This window comes from Corythoichthys intestinalis, chromosome 18 (assembly GCF_030265065.1).
Source record: "Corythoichthys intestinalis isolate RoL2023-P3 chromosome 18, ASM3026506v1, whole genome shotgun sequence".
NCBI classification, from domain to species: Eukaryota; Metazoa; Chordata; class Actinopteri; order Syngnathiformes; family Syngnathidae; genus Corythoichthys; species Corythoichthys intestinalis.
In genome coordinates, this window is record NC_080412.1 from 17,695,130 (window position 1) to 17,712,313 (window position 17,184).

General features: G+C 44.4%; 1 protein-coding gene across 3 annotated transcripts in view; it reads left to right on the plus strand.

Moving 5' to 3' along the window:
* nlgn2b (neuroligin 2b) overlaps window positions 1-17,184 on the plus strand; it is a 314,058-nt gene that overhangs the window by 249,177 nt on the left and 47,697 nt on the right. For all 3 annotated transcript variants that reach the window (XM_057821147.1, XM_057821148.1, XM_057821146.1), the window contains one exon: window positions 16,150-16,203. In XM_057821147.1, the coding sequence (XP_057677130.1) occupies window positions 16,150-16,203 (54 nt within the window). The remainder of the gene's footprint in view (window positions 1-16,149; window positions 16,204-17,184) is intronic.

The window sequence follows — 17,184 nt, forward strand, 5'->3', positions numbered from 1 at the left end:
TCAGACCTGGTAGCGGCTGATCTCACCCCTGACGCATGCATCGGTAGTGGGGGATCGTCCGTCCCGATGGCCGATGATGGCTCAGGATCAGCTTGCTGTGTTTCGCCATCCTCAGCGGTAGGGTTGACGAGTTCAGGCCCATCACAGGTAACGCTCTCCGTCCAAGTACTGGCGAGTAGTGGGGTATTAGATTCCATATCGTCCTCAAACACTACTCCACGATCCGTTTCAAACGGTGTCCAGATGGTGGACAAACGTCTCCGAGTCGGTCTGGATCCAGGCATCATGGAGTTTCCTTCAAAAAAGTGATATAAGCGGCTCCGTTGTAGGTTTGGAGTGAGCTATGTGCCCCGCCAATCTGTGGTATATATACATGAAAAGGGGGTGTGGTGTTATTGGAGGCGGGGGGCGTGGTTGGGGTGGGGCTTCTCTTTTTTAAAAAAATAACTTTGTACCGCGAGGTTGGCTACACAAACGTTAACGCCTTTTTAACGCCCACCTCATTATGCCAAAGACGGCTGCTTTGGAAGAGGGCGGAGATTCTCACGGAGAACTCCCTCATCAGATCATTCCAATCTAACAGAGGGACCGCCATGATGATCATAAACACTCCGCATTCGCTGTTAAATGATTCTAACTGGAATTCCAACTCATCATGACAGACGCTTTGATCATCTTCCTTCTCCAAACCCTCTTGTAACTTAATCTTCACTCTGAAGAACCACCGTCCACTGTTTGAATTTCTGGAGAGCCAAACAAAGCTCAAATCTTCCCACGCTTCCGATGAAGATAAACACTTATCCAACACACCAGGTATGAGGTCCTTTATAACACCCCAATCATTAGAATTAAGCATGCCTATGTCAGCCGGCAGCATGTTGTCGTTGTCCTCATATTTACTGAAGAAACACAGCTCACCCATCGCATAGTTGAACCGGAACCCCCATGATCCTGAGTCAGGTAAAGGTCTAACCTCTTCCAGCTCCTCACTAGGCGGGTATTGCACACGCCTTAGGTACATCTGCATTTTGCGGGGGGCACCCGTGACCGCATTGGGTCGTTCCCGGCTAATGTTAACACACGTCTCGTTAATCATGGCTCCCCTCACGGTAGCTTGTTGAGAATGCCGGTTAGCTCGCTTTGGCTACGACTAGCCCAGGCGCTAGCCACGCCCTACTACTTCCGATTCTTCGTTAGGACATGTACGGACATGTCCCCGGAACACGCATTAGCACGCATGCGCTAAACACGCCCTACTACTTCCGATTCACATGTACGGACATGTCCCCGGAACACGCATTAGCACGCATGCGCTAAACACGCCCCCTCCACACACTACGTTTTTTTCTAGGGGGGACATGTACGGACATAACCCATAACACGCCTAGCACGCATGCGCTAAACACGCCCCCTCCACACACTACGTTTTTTTCTAGGGGGGACATGTACGGACATAACCCATAACACGCCTAGCACGCATGCGCTAAACTTCAAAGTTGTTAAACATCTGCCATGACCAATAGTGATCAAAGGACTACGATCAAAAGGGGTCCGGGGGCGGGGGTCATTAATCATCTGTCAGCACCAATAGAGATCAAAGGACTACGATCAAAGGGATAAAGGGGGGGGGGGGGTCATCAATCACCTGTCAGCACCAATATAGATCAAAGGACCACGATCAAAGGGGAAAGGGGGCGGGGTCATAAATCATCTGTCATCACAATAGAGATCAAAGGACTACGATCAAAGGGGGCGGGGTCACAGAGGTCAAAGTCATAAATCATCGGGGGCATGAACCCTACTTGACACAAGGTGTATTCTATTACTCTCTCTCATGTGTGGCGTTTTAATTGCATTACTTTTGTTTAACATAACATTAATTAAAAAAGAAAAAAAAAATTATAGCAACTGCATGCAAGGTATATAGGCAATTTTCTTAAACGCATCCCACACATTATATTTACAATCCTTTTCTGGCTGTTAAAGTACAACATTTTTCCTGTCCGTCCATTTTGAATGCGCTAGAAGCCAACCGCAAAACCAATTTGCCAATCACTAGACGAGATCATAAATGCTTTTGGGTGCTTGTGCACATAGTCCATTAAAGCCCATTAGATATTTTTTGGGTTAAGCATGATTCACTTTGTTTCAAATAATAATAATTAAAAAAAAAAAAAAAAACAGCAATGAAGCTTTAAGGCCTTTTTACTCTAATTGCAGCGCTTTACTTCTCATCACATATGACATGCTCTTGACGAGATGAACATGTCATTTTTAGACAATATTGTAAAAACAATGTAACAAACAGTTAAAGTGCTCCTTAGGTCATTGACAAAACCGTGCTTCTAATCGCAAAACAATGTTTTTACTTACATAGTAATGAATTCTTTATGTGAATGTTGTGGACACTGTCTTGTTTGAGTGGGCTCTATCTGCACATCCAGCCCTGCGCTTTATAGGCATTAGAAAATGAATGAAATCAGAGTCATTGCCATTAAGAAGAGAGGTGTGGTTTTAGAGTGGTGCTAAGTAGTGGAAAATTGCTGACAAGATGAAGGACTAATGTGCCTTTCTATCCATTACTGGTCTGCCTACCTGGCTGTTCTCTATTAGCAGCGAAGCCCGGAACCAACCGTGCTTTCTCTCTCTATTGCAATAAGTACTATGTAGATCGAGCGTATTCTTGGTGGTTTAAAGGAGGATGCAGGAAATCCATTCAATATTGATCTTTTTTATTTATTTATTTCATTTAGAAGGACGTTAAAGATCTTATCTCAGGAATTTACATTCATGCAGACACATGGGGTGAAAATTCTGCACTGCTATGAGACTAGTTGCAACCCTAGTCTATGAAATGAAACCCTTTATTTTTATTATTTATTTATTTTATTTTATTTTTTTGCACAAAAGCTGACTCAATTCTCAGCTCACCGTGTCAGACATGTCAGCACACAATGAGTCACAGAGTTAAGACAGAAGACAGCAGCACCACACTGAGAACACTGGAAACATGCTGCTGGGCAGGTAGGAGTAGCACAGCAACAGATGTTTAGGACCTTGTTAACATGCTTTGTGAAGCATGTGTGGATTTAATGAGTATGGGTTTGTGATTAGAGAGTCCTTTAATGGCTTCTTTGAAGACTTGAATGTACAGATAGTGACTCCAAAGCAGCAGCGGCAGACGCAGCTTTAGCCGAGGGCAGATGGAGAACTCTATTGACAGGAACCAAGAAAAAGCAAATTAATGGGATCCTTATCAGGCCAGACTTACAGGGGTTGACAGGCTGAGGTGTTGGTTGGTCACATTGATAAATGCGTGTTATTGGCTGTGCCCTATGGAGTGTTTAACTGGCTTTGCCATTACAATTTAACGTGGGGCCTCTCTTTTTGACCTTGGTGACAGGGAGGTTGTTGCTTTTATCTGGAGGAACCTAGGAAAAAAAATGCCTTCAATGGCCACAATTAGTAAATTGACTTAACGAATTCACTGTCATTGACAGTGATAGACATCAAATCCATTTGAACTGGGATGGCTGGCATTAAAGTGCCTGTGACACGAAAAAGCATGTTTATTTCATAATACACGCGGTATTTTATGCCCCTGAATGATATGGACCGCTTGGATGTGTGTGGAAGCGATCGCTATATTTATTTAGTTTTTTGAATCCCGCGCCATGAAAATGAGTGACTTCCGGCTTCGGTCTCTCATTGAGGAGGAGGGCGCTGTGACGTGTACGGTAGAAGACGTTCTCTTCACTATACAGTGTACTGTTGTGTATGAGGACGAAGGATTCAGCTGATTTTGCGGATTAATACTTTTATTTTTTGCATCACGCCAGCCAAACGGCTGCAGAAAAATCATTCTGTATGCGGGAGAGGCGTATGCGCCTTTTTGGAGTTTCAAAAGGTTCCCATTCACCGTGGATATTTACTGTGAGACCATTGGACTTACAAGGAAGTGAGTAAACATCTTGTTTTGTATTATGTCAAATACGAATACAGTGATTACAAAGTAAACACTATAAAATTCCTTTAAATAAAGGACTACTTACGTTTGATCATTGATAGGCATGTAAAAAGCTATCCTCATGCTCATTAGCAGTTAGCTGTTAGCACGTTAGCTTCACAACAACTCCAGCCACCCTCCTCCAGGGAACGAACTGTAAATTGCTCTCCGCCGGGTGGTTTGCCGATCCGCAAAGAAACTCGACAACCGGGTCGTCATGTCAAATAATCCAGGCTAGTTATGTGTGATTTTCCACTTCGAAGACTTTGAAACGTCCCTCGGTTCGGGTTAGCATGTCGGCTAGCTGTCACTCCTTCTGGTCTGTTTACATTCTCCGAAGCCGGGGAAGGGAAATTACATATGTCCGATTTAGGTGTCATAAAATATCGTTCGGGAGGTGTGAAAGTAAAGGTGAAGTCGACTGTTTTGACCATTATGGAGTAATTTTGCCATGTCGTCTTGAATAAATGGATTTTTATTATTTTATATTCCATTTAGCACAAGATTGTTATTTGTCATGACCATGCCATTTATTTAGCAATTGGGGAAAGTACTTGGGTAAAAAGAATATCCTGTAAAAATATTGAAGTAAAGAGACAGAAACAATGACATTTTGCCGCTCTCTTCGTCGCGTTTTCCTCATTGTGAATAGTTCCCCCTCGACGGGCTGACTGGTCCTTCTCAAGCCATTTATATAGCAATTGGGGGAAAATACTTGGATAAAAAGAATATCCTGTAAAAATATTGGGAGTAGAGAGACTGAAACAATGACATTTTGCGGCTCTATTCGTCGCGTTTTCCTCGTTCTGAACAATTCCCCCTCAATGGGCTGAATAGTAAAACCGATGAGCCCAGTCTACCGCTGACGTCATCCACCTGTTGGGGACGCTAAAGCCCTATAATGGTAGGCGTGGCTAACCGGCAGATTAAAAGACTAATTTCTCGTCATCTGCGCTTTGCTAAATTGTTGTATATAGTCGAATCGTCTCAAAATATGATTCTAATTCACATAATAATGCCATATAAGACTTTTTTTCTGGTGTCATATGCTCTTTAAATCATCATGTTCAGTGCCAATGATGCGGTGTTGTTTTTGTCAAGGATGACAGTAACGAAAATATTTTGTCAACGAACAATTTTTTTCATGACATTGATGTGACGATGACGAGCTAAAAACGTGTCTTAGGACACTAAAACATAATTGTCACACTTAGACAAGATGAGCGGACTCAGATGCAGAATTCAGTCTTTTAATAACTTAAAATGGTCAAAGGCAAGTACAAACTGAGGGCGCTCCAGTCGGAGGAAATAACGGGCTATGAAACAAAAATAATAAAAACGAGAAACAAGAGAGCCAGGCAAAATGCACTGGAGTAGAATATTATAACAAAGGACTTGGCACTAGGCGTAAAAGAACACAACTGTAGAATACTATGAATTAACTCACAATGTAGAATATCTTGGACTATGAATGCAGGCTGTAGTGACGACGAAGGACGAAGACACTTTGGCACAAGACTAGGGAGTGACAAACAATTTAAGCACATGAGGAATGGGGCACAGGTGGGAACAATAGCTAATCATAATCAGAGACAGGTGAGACAACAGGAAGGGTGAGTGGTGGAAACAGGAGGTTGAGCCTTCAAAATAAAGCAGGAAGAGAAAACAATACCAAGACATGACAACCCACACCCAGGTGTGGCAGAACCCCCCCCTCTAGGACCGGATCCCAGACGGACCAGGCATCTCAGGATGGTCCCTGTGAAAGTCTGCGATGAGGCTCGGGTCAAGGATGAAGCGGGAGGGCACCCATTGTCTCTCTTCAGGGCCGTATCCCACCCAATCAACGAGATACTGGCGACCCCGGCCCCTGGACCGGACCGCCAACAGCCGCTTGACCTTGTAAGCAGGACCACCGTCAATCTCCATCGGGGGTGGCGGGGGCGGAGTTGGCAGCACGGCATTCTCCACCACGGGTTTCACCTGGCTCACGTGGAACGTGGGGTGGATCCGAAGGGTGCGAGGAAGGCGCAGTCGGACGGCCGCTGGTCCCACCACCTTGGAGATGGGGAACGGTCCAACAAAGCGGGGTGCTAATTTCTTTGATGAGGCTCGAAGAGGGAGGTCCCGGGCGTTGAGCCAGACCCGCTGCCCTGGCTGGTAGGCAGGCGCCGGGCGACGTCGACGGTCCGCCATTCTTTTCATCCTGTCCCCCTGTCTGGCAAGGACCAGACGGGCAGCCTCCCAGATGCGCCTGCAGCGGCGGACCAAGGCGTGGGCGGAGGGAACGGAGACCTCAGGCTCCTGGGTGGTGAAAACTGGAGGGTCATAGCCAAACACGCATTTGAACGGCGACATACCCGTAGCTGAGGTGGGCAGCGTGTTATGGGCGAACTCGACCCAGACCAGGTGGTTGCTCCATGTCGATTGGTTCTGGGACACCAGGCATCGGAGGCCGGTCTCCAACTGCTGGTTCAGGCGCTCGGTCTGGCCGTTGGATTCCGGATGATACCCAGAGGTGAGGCTGGGTTTGGCTCCAATCAGTTTGCAGAAAGCCCCCCAGAACCGGGACACGAACTGGGGCCCCCGGTCTGAAACAATGTCTTTGGGGAATCCGTGGACCCGAAACACCTGCCGCATCATGATCTCAGCAGTATCTTTGGCGGAGGGCAGGGCAGGCAGAGCGATAAAGCGGGCCATCTTCGAGAATTTGTCGATGACTGTGAGAATGGTGTTGTTGCCTTGTGAGACCGGCAGTCCTGTGACGAAGTCCATGGAAATTTCTGCCCAAGGCCTGGAGGGGATAGGCAGAGGCTGTAGCAGACCCATGCGTGGGCGGTTTGAGTTCTTGTTCTGGGCGCAGACCGAGCACGCCTTAATGTACTCCCGGACCTCCGGCTCCATGCCCGGCCACCAGAACCTCCGGCAGATGGCGTGCATTGTCCGCCGAACTCCCGGATGGCAGGAAAGCTGCGAGGAGTGAGCCCATTGAAACACCCGGGGGCGTAAGTCGATCGGGACAAACAAACGGTTTTCTGGACACCCTCGTGGTGAAGGGCCCCCCCCATTAGCTAGCTTAACCTCCTTTTCTATTGGCCAAGTCACCGCCCCTACCACACAGTTCAGAGGTAGAATGCGTTCAGGCTCCTTGGCCACAGGCTCAGGGTCGTAGAGGCGAGAGAGGGCATCAGCCTTCTTGTTTTGGGACCCCGGCCTGTAAGAGATGGAAAATGAAAAGCGGTTAAAGAAGAGCGCCCACCTGGCCTGACGAGCATTTAGTCTCTTCGCAGTCTTGAGGTATTCCAAGTTCCTGTGGTCTGTCCAGACCAGAAAAGGGTGCTCCGCCCCCTCCAACCAGTGACGCCACTCCTCTAAAGCGGTCTTCACTGCCAGTAACTCTCGGTCTCCCACGTCATAGTTCCGCTCAGCTTTGGAGAGTTTCCTCGAAAGAAAGGCGCAGGGATGAATCTTTCCGTCCTGTTCAGAGCGCTGTGAGAGGATGGCCCCAACGCCTTCATTGGAAGCGTCAACCTCCACCACAAACTGGCGGCGTGGATCAGGCATGTTTAGTATTGGTGCTGTGGTGAAACGGGTCTTTAGGCTCTGGAAGGCGGCCTCTGTCTCAGGGGCCCACGAGAACCGCACCTGTGGAGAAGTGAGAGCATGGAGGGGAGCCGCTATTGCGCTGAAGCCTCGAATAAACCGCCTGTAGAAGTTAGCAAATCCCAGGAATTGCTGGACCTTCTTGCGGCTATTGGGTGTTGGCCAGTTAACAACAGCGCTGACTTTAGCCGGATCCATCTGAACCTTACCAGGGGCTACGATAAAACCCAGGAAGGAGATGGTGTCGGCGTGGAATTGGCTTTTCTCTGCCTTAACATACAGTTGGTTGTCTAAGAGTCTTTCTAGTACTGTGGCTACATGCTGCTGGTGAGTGGCTAGGTCAGGTGAATAGATCAAAATATCATCTAAATAAACAAATACAAAGCGGTCTAAAAATTCACGTAGGACGTCATTAATCAATGCCTGAAAGAAAGCAGGGGCGTTGGTAAGACCAAACGGCATCACGAGGTATTCATAATGGCCATCTGGAGTGTTAAATGCCGTCTTCCACTCGTCCCCCTCCCGTATCCTAACTAGGTGGTAAGCATTCCTTAAGTCAAGCTTTGTGAACACCTTAGCTTGTTGCAACTGATCAAAAACTGATGACATTAATGGGAGTGGATAACGGTTCTTAATCGTTATATCGTTTAGCTGGCGATAATCAATACATGGACGCAGGCCTCCATCCTTCTTCCCCACGAAGAAAAACCCTGCCCCAGCAGCAGAGGACGAAGGGCGGATTAACCCTGACTTTAACGAGGACTGGATGTAGGCCTTCATGGCTTGTCTCTCGGGACCAGAGATCGAGTAGAGCCGTCCCCTGGGGATAGTGGACCCGGGGACGAGGTTGATGGCGCAATCATAAGGTCTGTGAGGAGGTAATGACATGGCACTGGTCTTGCAGAAGACCTGGCTTAGGTGGTGGTAACAAGCGGGGACTGCGCTCAGGTCGATCTCCGGTCCTGAGGAGGTAGAAAGAGACATGTTATTAACAGCAACCTTCTTAGCCCCCGTACTACACCGCCCCCCACAGTTCCTTGCACAGTCACTACCCCAACCCACAATTGTCCCTGTTTTCCATTCTATTTGCGGGCCATGTTTACACAACCAGGAGAACCCTAGCACCACAGTCTGAGTTGATGTTGAGAAAAGGTGGAAGCTCATAGTCTCGGTGTGTCCTTGTACCCCAACCTCCACTGGTTCAGTAGTATGAGTTATTGTAAATAGCCTGGTGCCATCAAGGGACCTGGCCACCAGAGGTCGCTCAAGACGAAGAGCCTGCAGTCCCAAGAGTTTACACACACCCCAAGGCATCAGGCTTTCATCCGCTCCTGAGTCTATGAGGGCCCGGAATGTGTGGGTCCTGGCCCTGTGCGTTACTTGGATCTCAGTGGTCGAGCGGGGTGTATTCTCTGGAATACGTCGTGGTTCACCTGGTTGGTTGGGGCGACAGGGACAGGCAGCTACAAGGTGTCCTGAGGCCCCACAGTAGAAGCACCTTCTCTCCAGTTGGCGACGCTTGCGCTCCTCTTTGGAAAGACCGGTTGGCCCTAGCTGTATGGGCTCGACGTCTACAAGTCTTGGTACGGCATGATGCAGAGAAGAGTGACGCTTCTCTTGATGCTCGGATGTCCTGGGGGGGGGGCTTCTCGGATGGGTTTGGTCGGACCCTCTGGAGCTCCTGCAGCCGATGGTCTGTCCGAATGGCTAAAGCAATGAGGGAGTCGAGGTCGCCCGGTAGGTCCAGGGGAATGAGTTGCTCCCGGATAGGAACGGAAAGCCCCTTCAGAAAGGTGTCATAGAGCGCCATGTGTCCCCAGCCGCTTCCTGCGGCCAGGGTGCGGAACTGGATGGCATAGTCATTGACGGAGTGGGTGCCTTGCAGCAAGTTTCCCAGTTCCCGCGCTCGAGCCCGTTCGGTGCAGACAGGGTCGAACGTCCTGATTAGGGCTTCTCTGAAAGCAGTGAGTGAGTAACAAATTGGAGAGTCGCGCTCCCACTCAGCCATCGCCCATGCCCTAGCTCGGCCAGTCATATGAGTGATCATATACGCGATTCTCGCTCGGTCAGAGCTGAACTCGCCCGGACAACAGTCAAAATGTAGTGTACAATCAGTAATGAATATTTTACTGGTACCAGCTTCTCCAGAGAAACACTCCGGTGGCGCCAACCGAGGACCTCCCCCAGAGTGAGTGGAAAATGCTTGTGAGGGGACAGCAGTTGCCGCAGGAGGTGAAGTGACGGGCTGAAGCCTACCCGCCAGGTCGGTCAGTTGAGCTGTGAGCTGGATCAACTGGGTGGCCATGGCCGTCTGGAACTGCTCCTGACGGTCGAGTCTGTTGTCGTGGCCCTGGAGCGAAGCGCAAAGCCTGGCGAATTCCGCTGAGTCCATTATGGCCAAAGTGTACTGTCACACTTAGACAAGATGAGCGGACTCAGATGCAGAATTCAGTCTTTTAATAACTTAAAATGGTCAAAGGCAAGTACAAACTGAGGGCGCTCCAGTAGGAGGAAATAACGGGCTATGAAACAAAAATAATAAAAACGAGAAACAAGAGAGCCAGGCAAAATGCACTGGAGTAGAATATTATAACAAAGGACTTGGCACTAGGCGTAAAAGAACACAACTGTAGAATACTATGAATTAACTCACAATGTAGAATATCTTGGACTATGAATGCAGGCTGTAGTGACGACGAAGGACGAAGACACTTTGGCACAAGACTAGGGAGTGACAAACAATTTAAGCACATGAGGAATGGGGCACAGGTGGGAACAATAGCTAATCATAATCAGAGACAGGTGAGACAACAGGAAGGGTGAGTGGTGGAAACAGGAGGTTGAGCCTTCAAAATAAAGCAGGAAGAGAAAACAATACCAAGACATGACAACCCACACCCAGGTGTGACAATAATGATACGAATGCCAGTTTTCGTCTGACGAGACGAGAGCGAAATGAAAATCTGCCATGGTTTCCGTCATAACTTCACAATGTGTGACATTTTCTTATCGTATGTGTATTTAGCATGCATCGTAGCTAGGCCTGTGCCGGTATGAGATTTTGATAACCTTAAGCCAAAATATCACAGTATCACGGTATTGCAATTACAACTCTAAGATGTATTGCTTTGAGACATCTGGGTTTTAAAAAAACAACTTTTTTTCCATTGAACAGGATTTTTTCTTTCAAAACATATTAGCAAATTGGAGCATTGGTATAATTTTAAGTAAAAATAAATTTTAAAAATAGCAAAATATTCTAAATAAAATTGAAATTAATCCTTTAGGTGAGCAGAAACCCACAGCCACAGATCAACATTATTACCATCAAAACAAAAATAATTCAATTATTTTCCATAAAAAGCACGTGGGTATGACTCGTATCATGGTTACATTATACACACACTCTCTTTCTCAACACAGACAGTTGCACAAAAGAAAAAAAAAAAACATGTTTGACCACCACTGGACACACTAACATGCTGTTGTTAAATCTTGTAGCTTGTGGGAAACATTCATGACAGTTATTACTCACCTTTAATTTTGTATAAATGCGAAATCATATTGAAGGTATTGCCTCCTCGGCAACCATCCTCCGCAAACATGTTATACATGTCGGTTGGCCCTCTTCCTCTAAGCCGCCGTCGTCTGTAACTTTTCTGTATCCGAAATGTTCCCAGCGTGTACCAGCGATTTCGTTTTCTTCAAATGGAGTGGGGGGGTGTTCAGGAGTTTCACCTCCTCCAGCCATCGTGTAGCACAGCTGACTCACTGACACTGAGCAACAACTGGTGGGGGAGGGTTGAGCCTTGCAAGCGAGGGATTTCATTCTGCATTTTTGGGATATAAAAAATAGCTAATACCGTAGGGACGGTATGACGGAAATTTTTTGCGGTTTTGAGACCCTGACATTTTAAAACCACAGTATACCTTGAAACTGGTAACTGTCACATGTCTAATTGCAGCAGTGTTCGGTCGTGCCCCCCACCCCCCACCCCACACACACGCTTAAGGCTGATTTATGCTTCTGCGTAGCGGTGATGGCGGACTTACGCCGTTCACGCAGACCCGATTTACAACCCTATGCCATAGCCTGACTACACGTAACGTCAACGCATGGTGACGTAAATGTCAAAGGACAGTGATTGGTCCGCTGAAAACGTTGTTTCCAGTTGAGCGCAACAACACCGCCGTTTTCAAACATTCACAAATGTCTTCTGTGTTGCCAACGCTTCAACATTTGTATTAACAACATTGATTGTTCAATATTGATTAGCTGCAGCTGCAAATACACTTGTTCCATCGCCGCTGCCACTGCTGTCTATGACCAGAGGAAAATGAAAGGAATTCAACAAGTCCCCCAAAATCGTACAAAGACAAAGCCACACCCGTGTACTGTTTTTGCAGTGAATTACAGAGGAATGCGTTCCCTTGACTCAGAACTTGGATTGCTCAATGATGATGTAGGGTCTACGCCGCCGCTCTGCGCAATGCATAAGCATAAATTTAGGCCTTTCTAACCGAACTTACTATCCAGGCTCCAGACTTGCCATTTATGAAACACATGTCAGGTGCTGCTTGGTAAGTTTAATTCTCTTATCTTGGCTAGATATGCCATGTTAGTTTAGCCTTTGAAGGTCTGTGCTGAGTGATCATCACACACTAAATGTAACTTGTAGCATTAGCATAGCGTTCAGATTAGCATTTAGTGTCTTAAACGCTTGGAAATGTTTTTACATACAGTTCATGGCGTCTCGGTGAATTTAATTGAAAACAATGTACTGTTTTGCTGCTGAATGTGTATTATTATCACAAAGATGGTAATGTCCTTGTAGATGTTAGGTTTTGTGTCGGTTTACCCCTAGTGTGACTTGTCCCTGTAATTGCCCATTGATTTCACCTGTGGTGCCTACTCCTAGTGTATCCTCCAACCTGGATCCTCATGTGTTGCCCAACTGTTCCTCGTTCTCGTTACCCCTTGTCTGCGTGTGTGTATATAAGCTCTCATTTTCTTTTCACTACTTGTTGCGTCATTGTCTATGTCATTGTCAAAGTCGATGTCTATCCAAGCCCTCGTGTTCCAAGTAAGTTTTTAGAAAACCAGTCTATTGTTAGTGACAATTTTGCTTGCCTCTGTGCTTTCTTGTAGTGATGGGTCCGAGAGACCTCATGAAGCATGTCGACATAGTGACACACTGTGTTGACACAGTGTGGACACTGTGTCATTGAATACTGACACCAGCTGGACATAAAAAATCCCTACAGGCAACCCACTTGATAGACTGACACTGAATTGATGACATAGCATGTAAAATCAAATCATCGAAGTCTTTGCATTCATATTGCATTATTGCATATCTTTAAATTATGTGAACATATATTATAATGTGAAAATATAAGTAATAATGAATGGGTGAATGAGGATGCTTGTGGACTTTTTGCTCTTATAAAATGTTATTCAAAAACATAGTTTTTTTAATGTTTAAAATCTAGCTGGTTCCTTTTTATTTTTTAAACAAGCCATTTTAACCGGCTGTGGACAACACACACTTGCAAGGAACCAATGATGCCAGCATGCAGAACAATTTCTTAGCCAGTTGAAAGAGGTTTGGATAAGATCTACATTGGCTCCTCCAGTATTGAAGAAAATCTGCATTGCGTGCCATGTTTGGCTCAGCCATGCATCGTTGCACTTTTGCAATTTCATCTACAGTTGCATTGCCTCCTTGACTCCCAACTTCGTCATCTAAGTAGTACCATAGCCCATCAGAAAAAAATTGAAGTGGACAATAATTAAATGATAGCCTAATTACCAATTTCTAATAAATTACCAAAAAAGCTACTGTGTGAAAGTAAAGGAATGGCTCTATACCTTGTGTTTATTTTGGGATTATCAGAAACTTCATTCTCATGCTTGGCCCAATAATGCTTCAGCATTGAGGAGGTGGCTACTGTTTGTATATAACATGTTAAAAGTACAAATGCGACATTTCACCTGCAAAAATAATAACCTTTATTAAGATTTCCGGAAATGTTCGAATTCGCGCGACGCAATTCGGTCAGCACGTCCAGACCAGGGCTCGTACCCACGCGCACTACGTATAGGAGGTGAATGGTGAGTGCTCTGACCACCAAGCCAGCAGGTCATATAATAGCCTCAACTCTTGCAGGCATCAGATGCGATATTTCCACGCACCGCAAATGACGGACCCGCGTGTACCCGTCACACTAATAAACTAAGAGTTACCTTAAAATTAATTGTATTTTGAATGGAAGATGACAAGTGCGTTTTCCCTATGTTATGTCCATTTCCACAGCATACAACAGACAGCGAGGAAGTAACCGTGAGATGTGGATTGTTTCAGCAGCTCCATCGCGTTGACGGACCCGCTTCCTTTTGAACCAGTTTGCCGCATCATGACTGTGTCGACACAGTTCAATGAGTTCATGCATCGGTCATGTGATTTTCTTGTAGCGATACACGCACCGACGCAGGGGTTGCTCCATGAGCTCGGCGCACGCGCCGGCGCATTAGTATCACTGGACCCATCACTACTTTCTTGGGATCACCACAGCCTTTGTTTTTTACTTTGTATTTTTTGTTGACTTTAATTAAATCATTTTTGCACCATTCATCTGCCTCGCCTCCCTTTCCCTGCATTTGGGTCCACCTGCCTGCCCGCGTTTTCCTGACAGTAGACTCTACAATTATGTGCTCGTCTGTCAATGTTCATTTGAAATTGTTGGAAACCCTTTATATTTATTTATATATTGATGGACTAAAACTTTTGAGGTTTACAGACGAAGACATTTTGAGTAATTGTCGACTAAAATTAGACGAAAGAGTTTTCGTTTAATAAAACTAGACGAAGACTAGACTAAAATTAGACTAATAAGTATTTTCATCCAAAAGACTAAGACTAAAACAAAAATTAAAAGGGCTGCCAAACACAACACTGCATTGATGGCGATAGACCTAATCTTTCTATATTTTTTACGAATAAATAAAATAATAAAATAATATGATAATGATAATAATACATGTGCTGGCTGTAAATGCTGATCTTTCGGCGCCATTGTTCAATCGCCCCTCCCAGTCAAAATTAATTGGACGTCTAGCGCTGTCAATGGTTGTCAGTAGTTTCTAAATTAACATTAAAGCTCATCCGACAGTAAGAAGGTTGTTGATTTGTTTCTTTAGCTTCAGTTTGGTAAGTGGTAATTTGATAAAGCTACAATGGCCACCGTAAAAACAGCTAAAGAATGAAAATCTGTGCCTTCATTGTTTTATTACACGGTGGAGTCTTATGTATCATGCAATGAATATAACAGCCCAGCAAAAAACGTCCTTAGATGAACTATAGTCCGGTGAATAATCCTGCATGGAGGTATCACACGGAGTACGAGTTTACGCCGGGTAAAACTTTACAGGCCACAGCTAAATATGATGCATTGGGATGAATGCAGTTTTATCGAGTAGCTGGAATTCAAACATTTCCATCCTCTTAAATCAAACAACTGGCAGCGTATATAACTAACTGCAACATTTATGCTTCTGATTCTTGGCACCTGACCACAAATCAATCACTCAGCGGTGTTACATCAGAGGAGAGATGGAAAATTATACTGTAGAGCCATTTGAAGATAATGTAGGAGAAACGGGGGTGAGGAAATAACCACCGTAATTAACATTTTCGGAAAATGACCAAAGCTCTGCTTCTAAAGACTCACTGTGGGAAGTCATGAAGAGGACAGCCTCAATGGGGCTTTAGGCAACAAAGCGGCTGTCTGCGCACATACCTGAACAGAGAGAAAAATGATTGTAAGAGTGATTAAAATCACAAAAATTACACAAAGAATTGACAACCACTGTGACAATGCAAAAACCTTTTAGAAGCAACATCAAAAGTGTTAACGAGTTCCAGCCAAGAAACAGACAAAGTGAACCGCCAATGGGGTTTCTTCAATGTCCATCGTTTTTTTTGTTTTGTTTTTAGCTTCCTATTTAATCTTTGTGATACAAAGTTCAGTTTTCCCCCAGTGTTCCTGTTTGCTGCATTACTTTTGTGACATAGTTTGGACAACAGTCAAATTGTCTTGCTGGAAAGATAAGCTTCAGTTGTCCTGCTTGTGACCTTTCAGTATAATATATGATATATTTACTACATAGAACGACATCCCCTCTATTTATAATAGACAATATTTTTCCACACTTATTTTCCCTGCTTGTCACAGTCATGGATCGTCTTAGGTTTCTGACTGAAAAGAGTGATTATTTGATTCTTCTCATTTTTCTTCGCAAAGCAGCATGGTGTCAGGAACGATTAGGGGAACGATGGAGGAGAATCAGCCCTCGGGGGTCATTCATGAGGCAGTCCGTGACAAGATACTAAGCAGTTTAAACACTTGACTTTTTGGTTATCATCTCATAAAAACAACCGTGTAATCCTTAGTAACATGTGTATCATTAGCTGTGTGTTTTCCTTTCTTGTGCTTTTGTGTTTTTCCAATCTTTTTAAAAATGTGTCCCTGTTTTTTAGGTCCGCTCACGAAAAAGCAGGATGAATCCACAATGAACAGACCAAGGGATGAAGGTATTTCATTAGCATTTTTTCCCTTTAATTCATTTTATGCCCACTCATTAATTTGTCCTTTCATTAGGCCTGGGCGATGAATACATTTTATTTATCATGACAAATAAATAGAAACGTTTTTTTCCATTGCAAATGAATTAAAAAAAAAAAAAAAAAAAGTAATTTTAGGTTGTTGTTTTTTGCCAATAAACGGAAATCAAAATGCATTTGAAAAAAAAATATATATATATATATATATATTAGGGCTGTCAAACGATTAAAATTTTTAATCGAGTTAATTACAGCTTAAAAATTAGTTAATCGTAATTAATCGCAATTAATCGCAATTCAAACCATCTCTAAAATATGCCATATTTTTCTGTAAATTATTGTTGGAATGGAAAGATAAGACACACGACGGATATATACATACAACATACTGTACATCAGTATTGTATTTGTTTATTGTAACAATTAATCCACAAATGGCATTAACATTCTTTCTGTTAAAGTGATCCACGGATAGAAAGACTTGTAGTTCTTAAATGATAAATGTTATAGTTACAAGTTATAGTAATTTTATATTAAAACTAGGGGTGTCAAACGATTAAAATTTTTAATCGAGTTAATTACAGCTCAAAAATTAATTAATCGTAATTAATCGCAATTAATCGCAATTCAAACCATCATAAAATATGCCATATTTTTCTGTAAATTATATATATATTCTGTAAAATAAATTGTTGGAATGGAAAGATAAGACACAAGATGGATATATACATTCAACATACAGTACATAAGGACTGTAGTGGGCATTTCACTCTACTGTCATTTAAATCTGTCTATGCTGTCCTCACTCCGAAGCGTCTACTTTTTCCAAAGCTAGACAGCTAGTGAACGACGCCTTAATGATTAGACTTCTTCCTTTTTCATCTGATTTATTAATAAAATGGCATCAAACCATTGTCCTCTTTAGACCGTTGTAAAACTACAAAAAAAAAG